General features: G+C 38.7%; 1 protein-coding gene across 1 annotated transcript; it reads left to right on the top strand.

Moving 5' to 3' along the window:
• Nucleotides 1–163: 163 nt before the first annotated feature.
• On the top strand, nt 164–25027 carry gipc2 (GIPC PDZ domain containing family, member 2). The gene is made up of 6 exons (XM_074651982.1): nt 164–793; nt 18583–18768; nt 20419–20599; nt 21007–21119; nt 21794–21875; nt 23656–25027. The coding sequence occupies exons 1-6, from the start codon at nt 515–517 to the stop codon at nt 23805–23807; spliced, it is 993 nt and encodes a 330-aa protein (XP_074508083.1). The 5' UTR covers nt 164–514; the 3' UTR covers nt 23808–25027.
• Nucleotides 25028–25035: the final 8 nt, after the last annotated feature.

Genomic DNA, 25035 nt, shown 5'->3' with positions numbered 1-25035 from the left:
ACAGAGTATTTTTACAGTATAAAGAACTAACTACTTCTTCCACCACTATCCTGCAGCATGTGTTTTAAATACCACCTGAGTAATTGATTTAAAGTGACCCCTCCTCCTCTCCTGGTAGAGTACAGGTGCACTGGGACTGCGCCCCGCTGCGCATGCGCCCCGCTGACATACATACAGACAGACGGACAGAGCAGCTATTGTTAGCCTTCAGGACCGGAGCAGCCAGCAGGTTGTGTCAGAGTTTATCAGCACTCACCACCACCTACCTGTTGAATATTCACACTAGTTATTCAGCAAGCGAGAGCCACTGTCGAAGAAACACATCCAGGCTGTGAGGCAGGTGAGGAAGAGGAAAAGTGTTGCCGCGGAAGGAAGGAAGGAAGGAAAGAAGGAAGTAAATAAGGACCAAACGCGACCGTTGGGATTAGAACTCAACAGGTTACTTCAATGCTCTAACAGAAGCTCGGACTTTATACTTTCCAACGTCGACAAACAAGCGAAAACTACCACAAACATGCCGCTGGGACCGTGGAGGAAGAAAAAGCAGTCGACGAAGGAGCATCTGGTGGACAACGAGGAGGGCGGCGGACACGCAGGTGCCACCGGGAGCTTGTCTAATAAGTCCTCGGTGAACGGAGCCGGGCTGCCGCCGCCGCCCGCCAACCTGCGGCCCAAACTGGTGTTCCACACGCAGCTGGCTCACGGGAGTCCCACCGGCAGGATCGAGGGCTTCTCCAACGTCAAGGAGCTTTACGGGAAGATAGCAGAGGCGTTTAACATCAGCCCACCTGAGGTAAGAACAGCTCACCTGGAGGAGCAAACAGTCATGCATGTTTCTTCTTCTTCTGTGGCTTTTAAAACTCATGTTTGTGGTTTAGTTTTGCGTTCAAGTGTTTTAACTCAAAGTAATGAAGTATTCTAACCTGTAGTACTAAGTACTGCACTCATGTACAGTTTTCAGGTACTTTACTTGAGTTTTTCCATTTTATGCTCCTTTATATTTACTTTATACATTTCATACTACTTTATACTTCTACTTTACTGCCTTGTGGGAGCCAATATTGTTCTTTTTTTTACTAAATTTATAGAGTTGGGAGTCCTGGAAATAACATTTAAGAACTAAAGTAACTTTTATTACGATTTTCTATTTCTTCTAGAAAATCAGATGACATCAAAGTCTGTTTACAGTACAGTACTGCATATGTGAACAAAGTTGTATAAAGACTTGTGGCTCCAGAGGGACATGCATGAAGTTAAAATGGACTATTATTAATTTTTACGGTTAAATTAAATGACTAAATTGACTCAAATGATGTCACTTAGAAAATGCATCATCACAAAGCTGAAAACATATGATGATCTTATAGAATATGATTCATTGATTCATTCTTTACTTGAGTATTTCCATTTCATACTATTTTATACTTCTACTTCACTGCCTTGTGGAAGACAATATTGTTCTTTTTTACTACATTTATTACATTTATTTGATATCTGTAGTTGCTTCTTACTTTGCAGAGTCAGATTATTAATACAAAATATTAACAAACTAATAAATGATGATGTATCATTATGGATTAAGCTGCCTGATAGAATATATTTTAAAAATTTGCATTTTATGCTCCTTTATATTTACTTTATACATTTCATAGGGAAATATTACTTCCCCCCAACCTTTTCAGATTAAGGTTATGATATTTTGATAAATTGATAACAGCCTCCAAATAACCATAAAGTTTGATCAACATTTCTCTTAAACAGAACAGTATACATTTCATAAAGGTAGGATTTATTGCAGGGCGGTTGTATTAAGGTGTATTGCCAGGTGTACCTATTAAACTGGATTTTTTTTCCCCCAACAAAACAGCTTTTTTTTTTTTTTAACTTAGTTTTTATTGCAGTTTCAGCAACTTATAAAATCATGATCGAATTCTTTACCACTGTATTTTCATTTTACAGCTGTCTCTTTGTTTTTACACAAAAAAATTACAACTTTAAACAAGAGGGGGAGAGAGAAAACACAAAAAACTCAAAACAAGACTTCATCTTAAACTGTAATTTCAATTGAAATCAGAGAAAGGGAGAACACATACTTAAACAATCCAAAGAATGAAAATGAAATAAAGTAAAATAAATAAATAAATGTGGTGAAGGGTCAGAGGTCAGTGTGTGGAAGGGTGTGTGTTGTGTGGGTGTGTGTATGTGCTTAGAGAGATGACCTGGGTCAGGAAGACAGAGATACAAGTATGATCCAGGATATATCAAAATATGCAGGTACCTGATCACAGTCTTGGTATGATCATGGCAGGGCTCCACCTTTTAATAAATGTGTCTTTTTGGAGTCTTAGGGAATAGGTTATTTGTTCCATGTGGTAAATTTCCCATACCTTCTCAATCCATACATTGTATGTTGGGGGCTCAGGTTTTAGCCACTTAATTGTGATGCATTTAATTGCTGCTGTTAGCAATATCTCATGTACAGTTTTGAGGTACTTTACTTAAGTATTTCCAATTTCAATTTCAACTTTTCCAATTGGAGGATTTGCTTCTTTTCTCTATTTTTTTTTATCATTGGAAATTACTTTTCTTTGTGTTTTGGACTGTCGGTCAGACCAAAGAAGCAATTTGAAGACATTTTTCAGTATTTTCGGACATTTTATATGGCAAAAGATTCATTGTGAAAATAATCGGCAGGTTAATGATGATGAAAATGATTGTTGCTGCTCGGTAGTGTTTCGATACCGCAGTACATTTATTTGACATCTGTGGCAACCTTTTCAGATTAAGGTAATGATATTTTGATAAGTTACAAACAAACCCCATATGGGTCAAGGAGCCCGTCCCATTTCAGATGTCTGAGTTATCAGCAGTTCCACTAAATATAACATTTTCTCTTTAAACCTCACAGATGGTGTCATATAGATAACTGTCAAAATAATGCAACTTTGTGTAGCTGAATTTAGATTTTCTTCCCTATTAATCACATGACTCCTCAGATTTATCCTGTGACCTCTAAATTGGGAACCACTGGACTGAACTGTATACAAAATAATTTAAACTAGCTCCACCTCGACCAACTATAACAGTAAAACTCATTGATTTATCAGTATAAACAATGTAATAATGATATATATCAGTTACAGGGGCCATTTGTCTGCAGAGTGCTACTTTACTACATTTTGCTGATAATACTTAAATATTTCTGCATAAGTACATTTATACATACTTTAACATATAATGGAGTATTTTTACAGTGTGGTAACGCTACTTTTGCTTCAGTAAAAAAAACTTTAATACTTCTTCCCCCACTGCTAGATGAACACTTGTAGTAAAGGTTTGGGTAAACACTTTTATAAGTGGCTTTTCTTAGAGATTAGCCCCGTGGTAGCCATTAAAAGTCAACATTGATTGTCTTGGGAAAGCTAGTTTGTAAAGGCACGCCTTGCCAGCCCTTCAACCAACCATGCAAGATAGCTCTGTGTCTTATCTTCATTATGAAGTCACTGGATACCTGAGAAATTACCTCTATTTTTAGATACAGTTTTCATTCCGCGTCAAATTCCACTGGGAAGCAGGAGCAAAAGCTGCACGTCTACAAGGAGGTCCTGAAAACAAAAGCCGGTTCTGTGTCCTCCTCTAAGCCCGTACTGCATAAGCTCCTCTTTTCAAAGGAAAGTGTGAGTGGCATGTTTAGCTTTTGTCAACCTGAAATATGACTAGCTAGGCCGGTGGGGCCGGCTGTTATCAGCCTGGTGTGTTGTAAGAGCTGGGCACGTGAACTTCCTTCCCCCTCTTGAAGCTCACAGATACAGTCGTTTCATTCAACAAGTGCAGTAATTGGAAAGGAATTTGTCTCGGTGGCATTGGTACACAGTGAAGCACATATAGATGTACATGTGATAGGTGGAGGGCTGCTTCCCTCAAACTGGCCACAGTCTTTCTGATTTGATGTCCTCAAGGAGACTCAAACTGTGCAGTTATTCTCTCTGAATGGGACACCAGCCATATTTCCTATGGGTATTTGTTCCATCAGGTCTATCAATAACACTCATTAGGACCGTTCTGCATCTGTCTAGACTTGTTTAAGTACAGAAACTGCCTACGGCTGGCTCTTTCCCTAACAACAAGCACAGTGCTACAGAGAAGCTGAAGAGATTTGGGATTTTAGCAGATTTTCAGCAGCTTGTGTTGGAAGACTGGATTCAAACCTTCATGTCTGCAAGCACTGCCCTGCTTTTGGGCAAGACATTGGTCTTGTACCAGCTGTGGGAGTGTTGTTCTGTAGATCAGGGGTTCTCAAACTCTTTGGGGCCAGGGACCCCTTACAGGGGAGAACATTTTCTAAGGACCCCCTCTTAATCCTAACACCGATTAAGCATAGTCTTACTACCAATCATATTCTTAGATGCCATTGGAACTATATGTATTTTAAAACTTTTCAGCCTAAATACTAAAGACCTGTTTCTTAGTGATAAACAGAAACACATTTCAATTTGAATCCTGTTAAGATAAAATGAGATAATCCTTTAGTAGACCTGCGGTGGGGGAATTTGCAATGTTATTGAATGTTAATACCACTCATATACCTTTTTTAAAGGGACTGTTTGTAACTTCTTACACGTATTAATCACCTGGGTCGGTGTCCCATGCGCGCTCGCATATGAGCGCTCGCATATGCGCGCACGCGAGCGTGTGGCTACGCTGTTCAGACAAGACTCTAACACAAACTAGACGGAAGCACCAAAACCGCAAAGTTATATCTAGCGAAGCCCGTCTGTTAAACAGTGTTGGCCGCGGTCAGAGGACGCGGGGGAGACCGTAGCTTTGGTCTCCAGGGCCGGAGTCTCTGCTGTACTCTGCCTTTCTGCTCCTCTGCCTGCCTGCTTGCCTTCACTCAGCTCGTTCCACCTCACGTGCATGCGCGCACACTACACACTGCAGGAGACTTCGTAGATCTGAGAATATCTAGTGAATGTGCAGTGGACGTTTGTGCAGAAATAAATGCTGCAGCTCCTCCAGACCAACAGAGGTTTCCCGTGTCTTGTGAAGTGACGGGGCTCCGCAACGAGTTACGTTATCGTCTCCGATCGGGTGCCGGTGTCTCCTGTTCCCTCCGGCCGCGGTCGGGAGGCTGAGGCAGGAAAAGCCAACACTAGGATCAGCAGTGATTCATGGAGAGACCTTCGTCTGGTCAGCTAACATTACTGCCAAGCAGCTGAAATATAGAGTGATATTGTGGTTTTAGCTGACGTGTGTCACCTCACTGTTTTGAGCGATGCTCGTTCATGTCTATTTAGAGCGAGCACAAGCGCGAGCCCTAAGCCGACTTTTGTTGCCTCACTTTTGTTGACTTAACGGCCACAGGAGTCTCTGTTGACAAGCATTTCTGATTCTTACAAACAGTCCCTTTAAACAGAGGCTGATTTTATTCAAATTGCATTTGCAAAATTAAAATAACATCCTAAATTTCAACCTATCACTCTGCCCGCCAAGCAGTTATGTCACATTGTCATTCTTTGGTGTAGAAAGTATGTGTGCCACTGAGGATAGTGGTCTATTCAGAAATCTGGCACAGATAGTTACACCGAGACAAAGGCAGATGCAGACTGACAGGCGGATGGAGTGTGAGATGTTGGACTCCACGTTTTTTTACCACAGGAAGTCCCTCACGTCCGGCTCAGTGGGCATCGCCTCAAATCTAACCAGATAACTCGTCCCGCTCCAGCCACAGCCAGAGGCGTCCCAGAGGACCCGGGGGAGCAGCTCAGCCCAGTGCCTCCTCCCTCCATAAACATCACCAAACCCTCACTCTGCTGTTGACTGGACGTGACCTCTGTTTCACAGGACAAAAGATATCAGCACTGTCTGATGAAAGCCGTGTTATTTCCCAACAAAAGTCTAATTTTAATGAATACCAGCATGTAGGGCTGGGTACTTGTGCCCCTGGTGTGCTACGATACCCAAATTATACTTACTGTACTTCTCATTCTACTGAAAGGTGTTACTAATATTTTGTCGACCCAATTTATATCAGTGAGGGCAGACTAAATGATAGAAACACCTCTCTCAATGTGTAATGCAATTCAATTCAACAGCAGCACAAACTACAGCCTCCAAATAACCATAAAGTTTGATTAACACTTCTCTTAAACAGAACAGTATAAATTTCATAAAGGTAGGATTTATTGCAGGGCTGTTGTATTAAACTGCATTAGTATTTGCCAGGTGTACCTATTAAACTGGATTTCCCCCCCCCCCCCAACAAAACAGCTTTTTAGGGATTAAGTTAGAAGTTTAATCTCTTTTTGATACTTGTAGAGCTGCAAACAATTAGTCGATTAATCGTTCAAGTCGTTTTTTTTAAGCAGAACTGCCACTTATTCTCAGGTTTCAACTTTTCCAATTAAAGGATTTGCTTCTATTCTTTATTTTTTTATCATTGGAAATTACTTTTCTTTGGGTTTTGGACTGTCGGTCAAACCAAAGAAGCGATTTGAAGACTTTAACTTGGACTCTGGGGAAATGCAGAGGGTATTTTTCAGTATTTCTGACATTTTATAGGGCAGAAGATTAATTGTGAAAATAATCGGCAGGTTAATGATGATGAAAATGATTGTTGCTGCTGGGTAGTGTTTCGATACCGCAGTGCCAGTGTGATACCCGAGTTTCTGAACCTATACCAAAACAATAATGTGGTCAAACTTGAATTAATATGGGACGTATTTTTCTGCTAATCTTTTTTTTATATATATATTTTTTTTACATTGAACAAAACATGCCACACAGTAGAGCTGCAATGATTAATTGATTAGTTGTCAACTATTAAATTAATTGGCAACTATTTTGATTATCGATTAATCGGTTTGAGTAATTTTTTTAAGAAAGAGAAAGTCAAAATTTTCTGATTCCAGCTTGTTAAATGTGAATATTTTCTGGTTTCTTTACTCCTCTATGACAGTAAACTGAATATCTTTGAGTTGTGGACAAAACAAGACATTTGAGGACGTCATCTTGGGCTTTGGGAAACTCTGATTGACATTATAGACCAAACAACTATTCGATTAATCTAGAAAATAATCAACGGATTAATCGACAATCAAAATAATCCTTGCAATAACCAGTTGCAGCCCTACTTATCAGTGTTAAACACTGTAACACAAACAGCTGAACAAGAATGTTACCTAAATACAGTTGGCACACATGAAATGCCTGATAAGTGCATAAATAAACAAGGCCAAGAATCTAGCCAAACATTTGATGCCAACTTCACTTTATGATACGTGATAGTGTTTTACGCTATGGATACATTTCAGTCAGTATTGAGGGTGAAGAGCGAGTGTGGAGGATCCAGTGCTCGACATGTTATTCATTACAAAACTGTCAAATGCAGTCTGCTCAAAAAGACCAAATGTCCCACTGAGCATCAGATATATTTTGAGTGTGCCATCTGCTTTAGCTCTTGTATAGACTTTAATCTTTATGGCTGTAAGTGCTGTAAGTGAATAAGCTCTAAATATACATATTTACATTTTAAAACATCCCACAAACAGCCTTGAATACAGTGAGAATACATATGAACCAGAGATAATGCTTTTATTTTGGCACATCACAGAGAAGATATAGTCTATGATGGATGTCAACTAAAGTTTTTTAAAAAATGTCAGTGTAAAATTACAGATTCAGTTAAGACAGATGTTGTGGTTTATCATTGTGAGTTTAAATAATTTGTGTTTATTTCCATTCCTCCCTCTTTGCTGAGTTAATTTCCTTCAAAATAGGAGTACAGAGTTTTTCACAGCCTGGAGGCAATTCTTACATAGAAGTGATCTAAACATTTCCTCTCAGACTCTTACACAGCTGTGCTAAATTAAAACACATGTGTGCAATGTCAATTCTGTGGCATTTTGATTCAAATGTAGTAAATTTAGTAGGGCTGTCAATCAATTAAAATATTTAATTGCGATTAATCATCGCATGATTGTCCATAGTTAATCGTAATAAATTGCAAATTAATCACATGTTTTTTATCTGTTCAAAATGTACCTTAAAGGGAGATTTGTCAAGTATTTATACTCATATCAACATGGGAGTGGGCAAATATGCTGCTTTATGCAAATGTATGTATATATTTATTATTGGAAATCAATTAACAACACAAAACAATGACAAATATTGTCCAGAAACCCTCACAGGTACTGCATTTAGCATAAAAATATGCTCAAATCATAACGACAGCTGTCAGTGTGCTGACTTGACTATGACTTGCCCAAAACTGCATGTGATTATCATAAAGTGAGCATGTCTGTAAAAGGGAGACTCGTGGGTACCCATACAACCCATTTTCATTCACATATGTTGAGGTCAGAGGTCAAGGGACCCCTTTGAAAATGGCTATGCCAGTTTTTCCACAACAAAATTGAAGTATAAGTTTGGAGCGTTATTTAACCTCCTTCCTGTCAAGCTAGTATGACATGGTTGGTACTAATCGATTCCTTAGGTTTTCTAGTTAAATTGGTGCCGTTAAAACTAATTTGCGTTGACACGTTATTATCGCGTTAACTTTGACAGCCCTAAAATTTTGTGAAATAAATTGACAGCTGTTGCCTTGTTAATAATGTGAAACGTGAACGATATCTGCTGTGAGAACACAAATCCTTACCCATTGAGGAAGTGCTTCATCTTTAATTTAGCGTAACACTAAAGTAAACAGCAGGACAAAAGAGTCGCACATGGAGGAGCCAACAGAAACCATAGCTGAGGTTGTTGTAGTGGCTCCGAGGCTACATGAGTGCTTGGATGACCCTGATATGAATTATCTAATGAACAATGGCGTCGTCTTCCTTGTGATCACTGCCTCTGATAGGCGGCACATTTCTTTCCAAACAGACATCACATTGCATTGCAGCACGTCTGGGTTCACTGTGAGGGTCTATTATTGTGCCTTTAATTAGACACAAGTTCTTATGTTACACTAAAGCTCAGAGTCTTTACTTAGGAAGCAGAACTGATCATGTTTGAGTGAAATTAACATCTCAAACATTATAACAGCAAATGCACTAAAAGTAAAGGCTTTACATAGAGTATATTATGTAAACTCAGTTCAGTCTCTATGTAAGTAACACGTGAATTTAGTGCTGCAGTCTTTAGATGAAGAACGGGATCTTTTTATGTGCTCAGTTCAAAGTCTGGTTATTGGCCCTACAGCTGTAGAGTTTGAGGTGTGGCTCTCTCTGTGACTTTGCTTGTTGTCCACCTGTTGCAGTGAGAGTGCTCCCTGCTCTCCAGAAACACCATTTGCCTACAGTTTGAATATCTGGGCTGTGGTCGCGTGACAGAACCACACATTTTGTTTTGCAGGTTGTTGTACTTCCAAGTTTGCAGCCAGACATTTCTTATTATTTATGGATTAGGAGAAACAATTTCATGAGTTGATGGAGCTTGAGTCTGCTGTTTGTATTAACCGAGCTCCTGCACTCACTTCCTTGTAGTTGTTTAAGAGAAGTTTATCTTGATTAGTTGATTTGTGACTGGATTTATCTATTTATTTTTGTATACAAAGAAGGTTAAGTGAGCTTTCCTTGTCTATCACGATATGAGGATGAGACACTGCTTATGAGAACAGTACAGTAGCAGTACGACTGAAATCAACAGCCCAGTATTCATAGTATCGTATGGGTTCATGGGTGTGTAAAAACATTAGAAACACTAGGGCTGTCCTCGACCAAAGAAATTCTTAGTCGACTAACACTCATATGATTTTGTCGACTAATTGATTACAACAGATCTGTAAAACTGAGTTTCTCACACAAAAGCACCGCTTTAAATCTTGTGTTTATCAGAGATGTGCTCATAAATTTCTTGGAAATAAGTCATTCATCATGAAAAGAGTATAAGCAGCGCTAAAAAACACCTCAATATAATTTCAGTTCAACACCACTGCAAACAACAACCTCAAAAATAAAGATGTAGTTAAATGAATACCTCTCTGACGGTGTCTGAACATTATTACCTTTGTAAAGGTGGATTTTCTGGCCAATTTCACAGGTGTACCTAATAAAGTGGCCACTGAGAGTGTATCACCATAGCAAATGCATACAAGATAACATAACAATCAAATTGATGTTCAATGTAATGAAATGTGTTTTGCTGTTAAGCATAACATCGGACAAAATTCTTTGTTTACGTGATAAACAACTTCAGTTACTCATTTTGTGAGTTTAGAATCATTAATTATGATGACAGGATTTTGTAAAATAATAACAAAACATGTCCATGTCTTTACAACACGATTGCATAGTAAGATGATACACAAGCATATATAGTATATATCTGTGTGTATATAGGCTACATATATCTATTTAAATCAGCCATCCTTAGTCATTTAACATACAAAAACTTCTTGTTTTTAGACAAAAAATCTTTAAAGGCATGTACTTGCTCCGGAGCTACAGATGTTGTTTTATTTAGTGCTGCAACTAACAGTTATTTTCATTATCAATTATTCTGTCAATTATATTTTTCAATTAATTGATTATTCTTTTAGCCTATAAAATGTAGCATGTTAATAGTTAATGTCCATAACAAGTCTTCAGAGCCTAAGTTGATGTCTTCATATTGCTTGTTTGGTCCGACCAACAGTCCAAAAAAAAGCAGCGAATCCTCACATTTGAGAAAGTGGAACCAGTTTCAAGAGTCTGCCAATTGATTTTCATACTTAACTGAAATGAATGGAAACCAAATAGTTAGTACAATACATGTTGAAATGTAAAACACAACAGCATTGTTTGCAGAAAGGCTAATCTGTGTTGTTACTATAAGTATATGTAATCATGCAGAAAATGAGCTAAAACATGCAAACCAATGGTGTACTGTTTCAACTAAATGATTAGTGGGATTATTTTATTGTATGTTAGAAAGGAAATCTAATGTTTCCTAAATTCATTCTTTTGTAGTAAGATTATTATTTTGTAAATTAAACTTTTGTTTCTACTCTAATCTTAAATTTCTTTTTAAAGCCACCGTTATTTGCTTGCATAGTAAACCGGCCCACTTATATCATATAAGTGACTAATAACACGTTCTGAAATGATCCTTCAGCATGGTTCCAGTGAACATGCGGTTACTACTAATTGTTCTTCATTACTATTGTCAGGCAGATGACCCGACCGGATCTGGTTTTATAGCGATTTAAGTGGTTGTTTACCAGCAGCGATGCAAAGCAAAGCGCCGTCGAGGCAGCTGATCCCGCAGAACAACAACAGCAGGTTTCTTCAGAGGCGAGTTCAGGTTTCCATCGGTCTCTCTCTCTCAGAGAATCGATGTGACGGCGGGGACAAAACAACCACGGATAAAAAACAATATTTGCTATCACCTGTCAGGGACGGGTGTGGTGATGAATCAGAGAGAGAGTTTGACCTCTGGTTGCCACACAGCCCTCTCCCTCCCTTCATAGTTGTACATAGTCTTCACAGAGCTGCATTATTTTTATCAACACATTCAGTAATCTGTAGTTTAATTCTCATGGGTGTCAGTGTTTTATTGGTGCATTCAGAAAGCAGGACTACCAGTTAAACCAGGTTTACTTCAGTAATTCTGGCTTATTTTCAGGAAATTCAGTTTGCCAAACCTGTTTGATAACCTGACCTGTTAGTTTTCAGCCGTAGCTTCACCTCAGGCTGAAGAGTAAAATTGTTTCCTCCCAATGTGCAGTACACATAAAATTCATCACATTTTGACATAAGCTGTACTTATTACCAGTGTTGGGTAGGGGTGTAAGAAAATATCGATACACATGAGTATCACCATATTATGTTTTGTGTAGGGCTGTCAATTGATTAAAATATTGAATCGTGTTAATCGAGTTAATCGTGATTAATCGCAAATGAATCACACATTTTTATCCGTTCAAAATGTACCTTAAAGGGAGATTTGGCAAGTATTTAATACTCTTATGAACATGGGAGTGGGCAAATATACTGCTTTATGCAAATGTATGTATATATTTATTATTAGAAATCAATTAACAACACAAAAAAATGACAAATATTGTCCAAAAACCCTCACAGGTACTGCATTTAGCATAAAAAATATGCTCAAATCATAACATGGCAAACTGCAGCCCAACAGGCAACAACAGCTGTCAGTGTGCTGACTTGACTATGACTTGCCCCAAACCGCATGTAATTATCATAAAGTGGGCATGTCTGTAAAGGGGAGACTCGTGGGTACCCAGAGAACCCATTTTCATTCACATATCTTGAGGTCAGAGGTCAAGGGACCCCTTTGAAAATGGCCATACCAGTTTTTCCTCACCAAAAAGTTTGGAGCGTTATTTAGCCTCCCTGGCGACCAACCATGTCATGACTAGTATGACATTGTTGGTACCAATGGATTCCTTAAGTTTTGTAGTTTAATATGATACCAGTATCTTCACTCCAACTTTAAAACTGAGCTGAATTAGTGGCGTTAAAACGAACTTTGACAGCCCTAAAAAATTGCAATATATCGCCTTGTTTACAGTATCACAATATATCCCAATATATTGAATCGTAACCCCTGTATCATGATATGTATTATATCGCCAGATTCTTGCCAATACACAGCCCTAGTGGTGGGTAACGGTACTTTTAAAAGTAACTTGTTATATTACAATGTTGCTGCCAGTAAAAAGTAACTCGTTACTTTACAGCACTGCCTGCTGAGAAAAATAACTCTTTAGAGGGTTTTTTTGTCTTTGTCTTTGAAAACCCCTTTGTGCTTTCTTGCGTATGTTGGTTACATTGTCCAGAGGGCTCATACTGTACGCCTTTCTCTTGAATGTATTGACTCCACTGTTATTGCATAACCTCGTCTACAGCATCTGTAACTCTGCAGGCAGGAATGACAGACACAGTACCCCTTTACAGCTCTTTATTATATCGAGGTAGCCAGCAAATGTTTTATTCTGTCAGGCACTGTTCCCTCCATGTTATGCGTTTATTAATGATTTTACGGAAAGATGGAGACTAGTAGCATCTCCTCCACCACGTAACCAGCTACAAGCTCGTTAATTTCCCTCGGAGTGACAGCCGAAAGTTTCTGTTTCAGAGCTGTTGCATCAGCGTTGTTCTCGTTCTCGTTGAAGGTATTTAAACAGTATTTCTGCCATATGGAGGCTGTTATTCACATGTACAAATTGTATTCAACCGATAGAGAACTTAAATTTCTTATTATTCTGCCATAAAATAAATGACCTGGCACCTATTTGATGCATCAAAGTTGTTTGATGTCGTGTTGCATATCTTGTACACATTTTCAGCAGTTATCATACAAAGAAAGTTCACACCCTCTGAGCTAACAACCAGTTCAAACACTTCTCTTTTGCTTTGTTTATTATTACAATCAGCGCTATGAAACAGACTGAATGTTGGCCGGGAGTCACTTTTCATAATGAGCTCTGCTTTTATGAGCCACCTTTTATGAAACAAACCCTCAGCTGTCATTCTGATGAACCTCACATCCGCAGTCAGGTAAATGATTACACCGGCTTAAATGCTGATGAATGTGATATCCTGTTGAAAACACAGCCACGCCACAATACACACCGCTTGCATCAGCATTCCCTGTTAACTACCTAAAAACACCCGACACAGAAATAGAAGTGGATGAAGACAGGAAATGGGAAGAACATTATTCCACTAGTTACACATGAGTAATTCCCCTCTGTAAGCACGATGCTCTCCGTTTAATCTTTCTAACCCTCTTTTCTGCCATTAAGAGATGAGGCTGTAAGAGGCTGTAAGAGGCTGTAAATGGACAGCGCTTCAGTTACCAAAGAAACAGGTTTCCTAAGTCAACACTGTTTTAATGCAGGACATAATTCAGAGGGAGATCCAATTAAAGGCTTATTTGTCTTACCTTTCTCAAACACGGGCAGGAGAAGGGAAGAATACATGCAGGTGGAGATTTTTAGAGATTCATTAGATGTACTTTTGCTTGTATATTATTGTGCAATATCTGCTTCACAAATCTCTCATTTTGTTGAGTTACAATATATTGTTAGAGCTGGCGGCCCACATAAAATGTGAACAAAATGGCAATATAAAGATTATTTGTTTCAGTACATTTATCAATTGAGTACTGTAGTTGCGTTGCAGAGTTAGTCAAAAGGCATGTCTTAAAATTAATACAGAGCTGCTCTTTTGGGTTGTGAGTAGGGATTCAACTAATTAATGAATCCTTAATATGTTGATAAAATAATAAATATATAATAAATAATAAAATGGCAGAACATTGTGGAAACACCCCTTTCCCCAGAGCCTAAGGTGATGTCTTCAGATGTCTTGTTTTGTCCAACCAACAGTCCAGATTGAACCATAAGATATTACATCTACAATGATATATAAAAGGAAGACACCACCAATCGTTTTGTAGGCTGTCTTAAAAACTAGAAAACAAAAACCTTTCAGGGTTTCCACCAGGAAAACGTTGGTCACTTGATACGACAGCGTGCTGATCTGACAGCGTCGGAAGAAGTATTCAAATCCTTTACTTGGGTAAAAGTTAAATACCGCAATTATAAAATATTACTCCATTATAAGTAAAAGTCCATTATTCCAAAATGCACCTAAGTTAGTTCAAGTACAGAAGTACTCATTATGCAGATTGTTATATAATATTATTGTTTATTAAAATCATGATGTTGTAGTTTGTCAAAGTGGAGATAATTTAGTGTAGTTAATCTTTAAAAATGCATCATATTTTGTAAGCTCATATATATACTGTATATAAGATCATAGGGTTGTCACTATACTGGAATTTCTAACTTTGATTCAATACCTTGAAAAATATGGATATTTGACACCATTATCGATACCACAGGGAAAAATTGACAGAACATTGAGGGCATAAAATTTTAGATGGAAACATAAATAGCGGAGAGGGCAGAAAGCGCAGCTGGTACCCGTGTACCAATACTGCGGAAAATGAGTATTGAAACCATTTCAAATATCAATATTCTTGACAACACTATAAGATCATATATTATGCGATACTTATATTATATGTGTGTAAAATCGTAATTTCCAAAATAACTAGTAACTTTAGACGTCAAATAATTGTAGTGGAGTAGAAGTATTAAGTAATATAAAATGGAAATACTCAAGTAAAGTACTAATATCTCATAATTGTGTTGAAGTACAGTCTGTGAGTTAATGTACCTTAGTTACATTGCACCACTGTGCTCTGATGGATAACTGAAGTGAAGGTTTGATGTGATGAATCAAACAATCACCTGCTGAGCTGAATCAGACAGATCCTGACGCATCTCATCTCATTATCAATGTGGTGACTAAATGAGGGTTTAAACGCCTCATATATTAAATCTGTGGCCTTTGCTGACTGTGTGATGTTACGCCCGCCACTGCTCGTTTTCCCTGAAGCTCAAAGTCCCACTCCACTGAGAGTGGACATTACAGTGAAATAGGGAACATCTTGTGTCCACCAGTAAAAAAAAAAAAAAAAAAATTGAAATGAAAATATTTGCAGAAGCTGTTCTGCAGGGCTGGAGCTGCTGACAACTGCAAGATGATCACATAATCAGAAAAAAACAAACAAAGTGTTTGTGGTAGAAACTCACACAGTCAACCAATAGTTAATATAATCAGTGGATCACTGACAAGAACAATGTGTTCAGGCCCAGCTCATGACAAAACATCCATGATCATATTTTTATGGGTCGAGTGTAAAGCTGCAACGATTAATTGATTAGTAGTCAACTATTAAATTAATCGCCAACTATTTTGATAATCGATCTGTTTGAGCCATTTTTTTTTAACAAAAAAAAGTCTAAATTCTGATTCCAGCTTCTTAAATGTGAATATTTTCTGGTTTCTTTACTCCTCTATGACAGTAAAGTGAATATATATATATCTATCTCTATATCTATATAGAGATAGATATATATATCTCTATATAGATATATATATATATATATATATATATATATATATCTATATAGAGATCTATATATATATATATAGATCTCTATATAGATATATATATATATATATATATATAGATAGATCTCTATATATATATATATATATATATATATATATATATATATATATAGAGATCTATCTATCTATCTATCTATCGATCTATATATAGATAGATAGATAGATAGATAGATAGATATATATATATATATCTCGTCAAACCGATATAGAAATGTCTTTAGTTAACGCGATAATAACTAATGTCTTTAACACATTAACGCAACTTGCGATTTTCAGGTTGTAGCGGGCTCAGTTTTAAAGCTAGAGTGAAGATACTGGCATCATCTGAAACTAGAAAACTAAGGAATCCATTGGTACCAACCATGTCATACTAGCTTGTCATGAAGGAGGCTAAATAACGCTCCACACTTACATTACATTTTGGTGAGGAAAAACTGACATGGCCATTTTCCAAGGGGTCCCTTGACTTCTGACCTTAAGGTATGTGAATGAAAATGGGTTCTATGGGTACCCACGAGTCTCCCCTTTACAGACATGCTCACTTTATGATAATCACATGCAGTTTGGGGCAAGTCATAGTCAAGTCAGCACACTGAAACACTGACAGCTGATGTTGCCTGTTGGGCTGCAGTTTGTCATGTTATGATTTGAGCATATTTTTTATGCTAAATGCAGTACCTGTGAGGGTTTCTGGACAATATTTGTCATAGTTTTGTGTTGTTAATTGATTTCCAATAATAAATATATACATATATTTGCATAAAGCAGCATATTTGCCCACTCCTATGATGATACGAGTATTAAATACTTGACAAAGCTCCCTTTTAAGGTACAATTTGAACAGATAAAAAAATTGCAATTAATTCACGACCAATTGCGATTAACTACGGACAATCATGCGATTAATCGCGATTAAATATTTTTATCGATTGACAGCCCTAATTTTTATATATAGTTTACATCGCGATATGGGCTAGGCCTATATTTATTTATTTTTTCTCTATAATTTCACTTCAAACAGTTATGTTCATTTTGCACTCAAGTGAGAAAATACTCCTCCTACTTTTCATTTAAATTCACACAGGAGTATACAAAAATATATTTTCCATGTGGTTATTTCATATAGACTCTGTATTAGACTAATGACCATATGCCCTACTCATATGTGCTTTGTCCTCTTTTGAAAGCATTGACCCATGAGTAGCTCATGCTGAACAGATTGCACTGCCTCTCCTTTCATTCGCCCTTTTTCCACGTGGTTATCAAGGTTCTGGCCCGTGTGGCGCAGGCAGTGGGAGGTGTAGTATCTGTTGTAGTGAGTCAGGCCGTCACTCATCAGAGCGAGTGACGCCTCATCCTGAGCTCCACCCGGCAGTGTGAACACACTCAGCAGGAGGAGAAGAGTGCTGAGAGCTGCTTAATGCGGTCGGCAGCCTTGGTAACCGGGTGTAGGCGTCCGCTGCTGTTCCTCCCACTCGCTCTTGGGTAATGCCCTGGTGTGGGGGGGGGTACTGTTATGGAAAAGAGCCATTAATTCAGCTACAGTATGCCCCTCCCTTGCCTCAGACATCGCCTCTTCTCCTCCTCCATTCTCTCTTTTTGCCCTTCTCCTCTAGCGGCCTCCCTCCATTATAATCCCGTTCTTTTATAGTCTGGTAACCCACGGCAACGCATGAGGCCATGTTCGCTAATGTGTGTGTGAACAGCGTCTGTTGGTACACAGGGGAAAAAATGGCCCAAACAAGGCGAGCCTCGCTGCCAGAGCCTGATTGGCGCACAAAGGTCATCCTCCTGATGAACCAGTACGAATCAATCCCTTTCCACCGCGCAACCCGGAAGTCAGGCACTAAATCCTGGCTGCAAAGCCCAACTAGGACGCTGATCCCACAATAGAAGTTGCATATGGGCATAACGGAGTAGGTTTATCCGAGTAAATAGAAATGAAAGTATTAATAGCCTCTGTCTAGGTAGAGTGTAATAAATGATTCACATCCTCATGGGTTTCACTGTCCAGACTCCGTTTAAAGGGCTGTTAAATCAGGCCGCTTGAGTATCGCGTTCCTGCTGGTGATCACATTTCCCTCATTCCGTCCTGCCAAGATGTGGCAGCCACAAGGTGTGAAGCCAGATTTCAACATTTCTGGCACAGGGAGGAAAGGTCATTTGCTTCATCACAGGCTCAGGACTTACAACAGAGACACACTGATGACACTGTGGGGTGGAAGAGGGCATAGCTGCATAACTTGGCTGCTGAATAGAGACAGCGTTCCCTGATGATTCCTGTATTTAGCATACGAAGGCAGCGCTCTGTCATCTACACTTTTATTTTTGAATCTGGCTCAGTTTTCAGGCTGTGACTAAAAACAGGGTTATTTTGATTGTGGTTAAAAGATGCAGATGCTTCGTGGGGTTATCCTGTCAAGACAAATGATTAATAGTCTATTTTCATTTTATTCAGTGCCTATTAGAAAGCTTTCAAAGTACTTTTTTTTCAGTCTTATCAAATATGTGCATTCTCCAAGTTCTTTTGTAATGTACCATATCTGCCTTCTGTGTCTGTGTGTGTGTGTGTGTGTGTGTACAGATCCTGTTCTGCACCCTCAACACCCACAAGATCGACATGGACAAGCTGCTAGGGGGACAGATCGGTCTCGAGGATTTTATCTTTGCCCACATTAGAGGGATCAAGAAGGAGGTGGAGATTCATAAAACTGAAGATGCCCTTGGCCTCACCATCACCGACAACGGAGCGGGATACGCTTTCATAAAGGTAAGAAGGAACCGAGCTTCTCATCCTGAACATCGTTTATTTCACTTCTTAATTCACAGTAGTGTCGAGTTATGTAACATACTAAATACATGGGTAGGCACAAAATGAGAGAAGGGGATTCATTTATTGTAATCTGCTTATTTGGTAAACCTACTGTAATATCATGTGTACTAATACGTTAGTGGCTGTTTTAACATTTATTTTGCTCATTCCAGTATCAGACGTTAAGCCGTATCGAAGGTTAGGATTAAACAATAAACTGTGTTTAATAGTAGTAGTATCATTTCAATAATGGTTTGCTTTTGTCAGCCAAAGTTGTGTAGACAAATGTAGGTACTGTCTCATATGGGGATGCAACAACCATTTTTATTATGAATCTATCTTCGTTTTTCAGTTAATTAAATAATCATTTACATTAATAAAATAATGACAATGCATAAGCTACCAGGGACCAAAAGTGAAGTCCTAAAACCTGATTCAGATTTTTTTAAGTGAAATATTAAAATCAAGTGTTTACTGCTTTCTGATCGTATTTGAATCAAGATGCACTTATTGATTACTTTGTTGTGGACATCGAATGACCGCCATATTTAAAGTAACTTTACAAACCTGCTCTCAGAGCTGAAATCATACTTGAGCTTGGTATTTATGGCTCTGTTGATGCAGACGGATCTAATGAGCTTATTTGGTCTCAGCCACCATAACAAAGTGCTCACATGTGCCATCATGTGATGCCCAAACAGCACTGCATCTGACAGTGTTTGACACATTAGAGCCTCCGGTCAGTGTTGTGATGCTGTTGTAGTAGTATGTGATAGAGCTGCACGATTCTGGCCAAGATGATAATCAAGATTGTTTTTGATCAATATTGAGATCATGATTATTTATCATGATTATTCATTGATTTTAGGGACAAAATATTTTGAATGCTCTTTCAAAGTGCATTTAAAATAAGTAATACACCTACTGTGGATAAGTACCTCATACGACCCCACTTCAAAACACCCGAACTATCCCTTTAAGAACATGACTAGTGCAGCCTAATAATGCAGCTTTTCTGTCACATCTGTTTTACACTTTCTCATGCAGTAAGTTGTTGTTGTTGAGAGGGTCATGAAGCATTTAACAATTCTGACTGTAGCTCAAGCTAAAAATGAATTGAAATGAACAGGTTCTGGTTAAACACTTTATCTTCCTGTGAAGAAAAAGACCAGGAAAGTATCATTCAAATTCAAAAAGTCTCAAACCCATGCAGTGCAGAGGCTCCTAACTTGGTAGATTGGATATATTTAGTAGTATAGTATATAGTTTCCTTTTTTAAAGCTTTTGAAGTCTCATACAGAGATACATTTAGCTTTCCATGGAAGCATTTTAAATAACTATATATGTAAGTCAAGTGGTTTTGCATCATAAACAATAGAAAAGAGATTCTCTGGTATAACATAATGAAAGAGCAAATACAGTAAACTCTAAGTATTGTACACACACACACACACACACACTTGGCTTGTTTGCTCTCTTGTTTTGATCTGTATTTCTGTCTTGTGTTGCTTCAAACAAACCTCTTTTTGTTTGGCACTTCATAAAAGTAATGACGTCAGTTTTGCTGTCTTTTAATTATATTTGTCACTGACTTCTTCTGCATGGCAGCGCATCAAAGAGGGCAGCGTCGTGTACGGGGTGAAGGTGATCTGTGTGGGCGACCACGTGGAGTGCATCAACGGACGTAACATCGTCGGGACGCGGCACTATGAGGTCGCCCGCATGCTTAAAGAGCTGCCCAAAGACAAGGCCTTCACCCTAAAACTGGTGGAGCCGATGAAGGCCTTTGGTGAGTGAGAAACAAACAGACACATCTGCATCAATACATGACAAGTGACCCACATGGTAAAAGGCCAACAGGTCCTCCTTCAGGATTCAGTCACTAGACACATCAGAAGAATAGTGTGCTGCAGTGTTCCTCAGCATGTGGTCCAGGACACATGAGATCATTTTGTGCATTTACAACATAATTTTCTGAAAAACATCAGAATGCGTGTTTAAAGAGGTCAAATTATACCTTTGCTGATCATTGTGGTGAGACAGACAGCTCTGCCTTTCTTTCAGGACTAGCTTATAGAAGCCATAACCGGGCATTTTTATAATGTTCACTTGTGGTTAGCTGAAAACATCAGTGTATTGTTGCAGCAACGGGACAAAAAAAACGTTCTGTAATATTCCTTCCCTTCTGATTGACAGAAATGCTTGAGCCCAGGTCAAAGGGCGCCAAACCTGCCAGTGACAACAAGATCGGCACAGGGAGGGGGACTCTGAGACTTCGCTCCAAGGGCCCAGCTACTGTAGAGGAGGAGGTGAGTTTCTTTAGGAAATCCCGCTGAGATCGGGTGTTACAACTCGAGTGTGCAAGTGTTGTGGATGTCCTATACTGGGAAAGAGAGCTTTTTTATCCCCTTTGAAAATGGAACTGTTGGCACTTTAACGAAGACTGCTTGGAAGTTTTCTCGTTTTTGCTCCTGAACTAGGTAGAACACTTTTTTCCTTTTTTCTTTTGCTATTCCTAAACGGGGTTTTGTATTATATATCTGTACTATTTTTAATTGGCCATGTCTATTTTTGACATGTTTTATAATTTTTCTAACATAGTGCTATCGTGGCCAGGTCTCCCTCAAAAACGAAATTTCAATTTCAAGGGACTTCCTGGTTAAAGGTTAAATAAATAAAAAGAGTAGAATATAGTCTTAAAGGCTCTCTCTGTTTAAGATACACAGATCTGATTTAACAAAACAACCAAAAATACACCCACAAAAGATACATACTCATCACTACGTTCTCACCTAATTCACATGTACTTGTTCCCCCCTCATCAATGAAATCTGGAATAATAAATCGCTGTCAGACTGATCTCCTAATTTGCCACGTCCTGGGAAGTGTTGTGCAAGAACGTTACTGCAACAAAATACAGTAAAAATTAGGAAGTGAATGATTTGTTTCTGAGTTGTTGACTGAGTTGTTTGTTGTTTTCTAGCCAACAGAATTTGAGGAGAAGGCAGTAAAGAAAGTGGACGACCTCCTAGAGAGCTACATGGGCATCAGAGACACTGAACTAGGTGAGTGGGATACATCCATGGTGGAAACGTGAGTGCCAGTCAGGCAGAGTTTGTTGTGTTGGAGTACAGAATGCGTAGCTTAGTGTTATCTACAAGATTTTCAATGTCATGGCTGAATATTTAGATGATTTCCACAATGTGGATGAGGTATTTGAATTCGATAGCCGCCCGTATTTATTTGAGTGTACGGATATTCAGATTTCACAACGAGACTTCTCCTTGAGCGGGACAGTAACAAACAGACCAGATCAAGCGAAAGGTTAAGAAAAACGTTTTATTTCTCTGTTGGGTCCTTTCCATAATGTTGTCAGACACTTCTAATAACAATCTGAGCCTGTCAGCGGCAAAAACAAACAGTTTTAGTGAACGTAATGTTCCGTTGATGCTGCTCACTTGCCCTCGCAGCTTGTTTCGCAGCTGCCGGTGACAGCGCTCTCCCTCAGTACTGGACCAATTTCAGAGATTGTTGTCCCTATTAGTCAGTTAGACACAAACACAATATCCAGTTAGCCCGACTGTATCTGTGACCTGTGTATGTTACTCTGTGACTTAGTCACATAGCGTTCCCTAAGCAAACCCCAGGGGGAAAAAAACAAAACATTTTATTTGCATTTTATCATGCCACTCTGCTCTACTCTGCAGGCCAGAGCTGTAGCCATCACAATGTGTGTAAATATTGGTTTTAACCCCATGCAAACATTATATCATTCATGGCAGACAGTAAACATCTGTGAAATCATGAATGTACCATGATGATTTAACCCACTTCTGGAAAATAGATTTAAAATGACTGTTTTGTATAGGGAACGCTACATGATATAGTAGAAACTAGCAGCAAGTACGGCTCTAAATCTTGGAACAGTATGGGGTGCACGACATGGCAAAGACAGGAGAAACAAATCACCGGCACTCCCAGACATGAGGTCTTTCTTTGTTTATTTTGGGCAAAAAAACAAACTCGAGCTATAAGCCATCATCAGCGTAATGACTCCAGCAGTAATGCCAGTTTTAAAGCTAGAGTGAAGATACTGGCATCAAATGAAACTAGAAAGCTTGCCGCGAAGGAGGTTAAATAACAATTTTGGCGAGGCAAAACTGTCATGGCCATTTTCAAAGGGGTCCCTTGACCTCTGACCTCAAGATATGTGAATGAAAATGGGTTCTATGGATACCCACGAGTCTCCCCCTTTACAGTCATGCCCACTTTATGATAATCACATGCAGTTTTGTGGCAAGTCATAGTCAAGTCAGCACACTGACACACTGACAGCTGTTGTTGTCTTGAGTTTACCATGTTATGATTTGAGCATATTTTTTATGCCAAATACAGTACCTGTGAGGGTTTCTGGACAATATGTCAGTGTTTTTTGTTGGTAATTGATTTCCAATCATAAATATATACATACATTTGCATAAAGCGAACATATTTGCCCACTCCCATGTTGATAAGAGTATTAAATACCTGACAAATCTCCCTTCAAGGAAGATTTTGAAGAGATAAGAAAAGTGTGATTAATCGTGGTTAACTACGGACAATCACGCAATTAATCGCAATTAAATATTTTAATCGATTGACAGCCCTTATTATAATATATAAACATTGAATGCCCAAGACATATATGACAAGAGCTATGACATGCATATTATGTGTAAACGCTATGTGATCAAATCACAGACTCCGTATAAGTATTAAGAGCTAGAAAATCCTTTCACTCTCAGGGAGTAATTCCTGAAAAGCTCTTCAGTCATTCAGTGTTGTGTCCTGCTCTTCTCTCTCCAGCCGCTACGATGGTCGAGGTCGGCCGTGACAAGAAGAACCCGGATGAATTCGCCATGGCGTTAGACGAGACCCTCGGCGACTTCGCCTTTCCAGATGAGTTTGTCTTCGACGTCTGGGGGGCCATCGGAGACGCCAAGCAGGGAAGATTTTAAGTTTGCTCCTGCCTCCCTGTCCCCAAACACACACATACATACACACACACACACACTCCCTCCTTCCCCAACTCTTAATATCCTCAGAAGCAAACTGGACAAACTTCAACCAGCACAAACGGGGGGGTGTTTGAAGTGTTCTTGCCACCACTTAGGTGCATCTTTGCACTTGGATGGAGTGTCTTAGAGCGTCAGTCAGGTCGGTTTGTTATCTTGTTAAGATATCCATGAAATGCAGTTTCCTACACTGGACCTCCTGCATGCTGAAGAGCTGGTGATTAATTCCAGATGTTGTAACCATTTGTACACCCCCCCCCTAGAGACATGCTGCATCTTAAAAGCTCCTGCTGCTGTTCTTCATAGTCCACGGTGGTCTATTACACTGGTTATGAAATGGTATGTGCACAACTTAAATCTTAAAACAATCGCTCAGTTTTAATCACACTTTATAGCTGTGTCAATTTTGAATATACAGATGTATCACACAGCTTTTTATAGACTTTTTATATGTGAAAATGTTGCTGATTTTATAGCAGCAGCATTGTGTAATTAGTGTAATTATAGTGATTGTAGCAATATTTCTCTCTCTCGAGCAACCTTTTTTTATTTCACTCCCGTCTTTTAAAAAAATGACCTCACAGTGAAGAAATGTTGACGCTTCGGGCATGCTCACTTTGTTGATGTTCGTTTACTTTGTGATTTTCTTACAACTCCTCTCTGTGCCCTTACACACCTCGACTGGAGCCCTTCGTCGTCCGTCTGTCAAGAGACTGAGCAATACATCTTTTAAATGCCTTTAGCCAAGTTTGACGACACATTCCTCACGTTGTCTTAGTCTGTTAGAAAATTGTTAACATGTCATGAAATGAGGCTTATTTAGAGATGCACGCTTATTTTTTTTTTTCCCTTTAATTTATTTTATCATGAAAAATCAAATGCTGCAAGACATTTTTACACTGAGACATGGCTCGGTATGAAAGAGAGTTCTTTCTTAAATGAGCCATTTTGTCTGGAATGGGATCAATTGCAATCCAATGTCTTAAATAAATGCACTCGCATTGATGTAACTGCACTATTTAAATCACTATCAAACTGAATTTAAATAGTGACTTGATTAGTGTCATCTACTGATGTTAACTGTTGACAGCAGTAGCATGTTGTTTGACAAACCATAAGGGATCACTATTGTTGGATAGACAATAAAATTTGATATACTGTTATTACAGCT

This window comes from Sebastes fasciatus, chromosome 11 (genome assembly GCF_043250625.1).
Source record: "Sebastes fasciatus isolate fSebFas1 chromosome 11, fSebFas1.pri, whole genome shotgun sequence".
Classification (NCBI taxonomy): Eukaryota; Metazoa; Chordata; class Actinopteri; order Perciformes; family Sebastidae; genus Sebastes; species Sebastes fasciatus.
Note: the sequence above shows the minus strand (reverse complement) of the source record. Positions and strands in the feature narration are given on the sequence as shown.

Coding starts and splice junctions, on each gene's coding strand:
- gipc2 (XM_074651982.1), top strand. CDS start 515: ATGCCGCTGGGACCGTGGAGGAAGAAAAAGCAGTCGACGAAGGAGCAT. Junction 18,769..20,418: donor CGGGATACGCTTTCATAAAG/GTAAGAAGGAAC, acceptor TCTGCATGGCAG/CGCATCAAAGAGGGCAGCGT. Junction 20,600..21,006: donor GGAGCCGATGAAGGCCTTTG/GTGAGTGAGAAA, acceptor TCTGATTGACAG/AAATGCTTGAGCCCAGGTCA.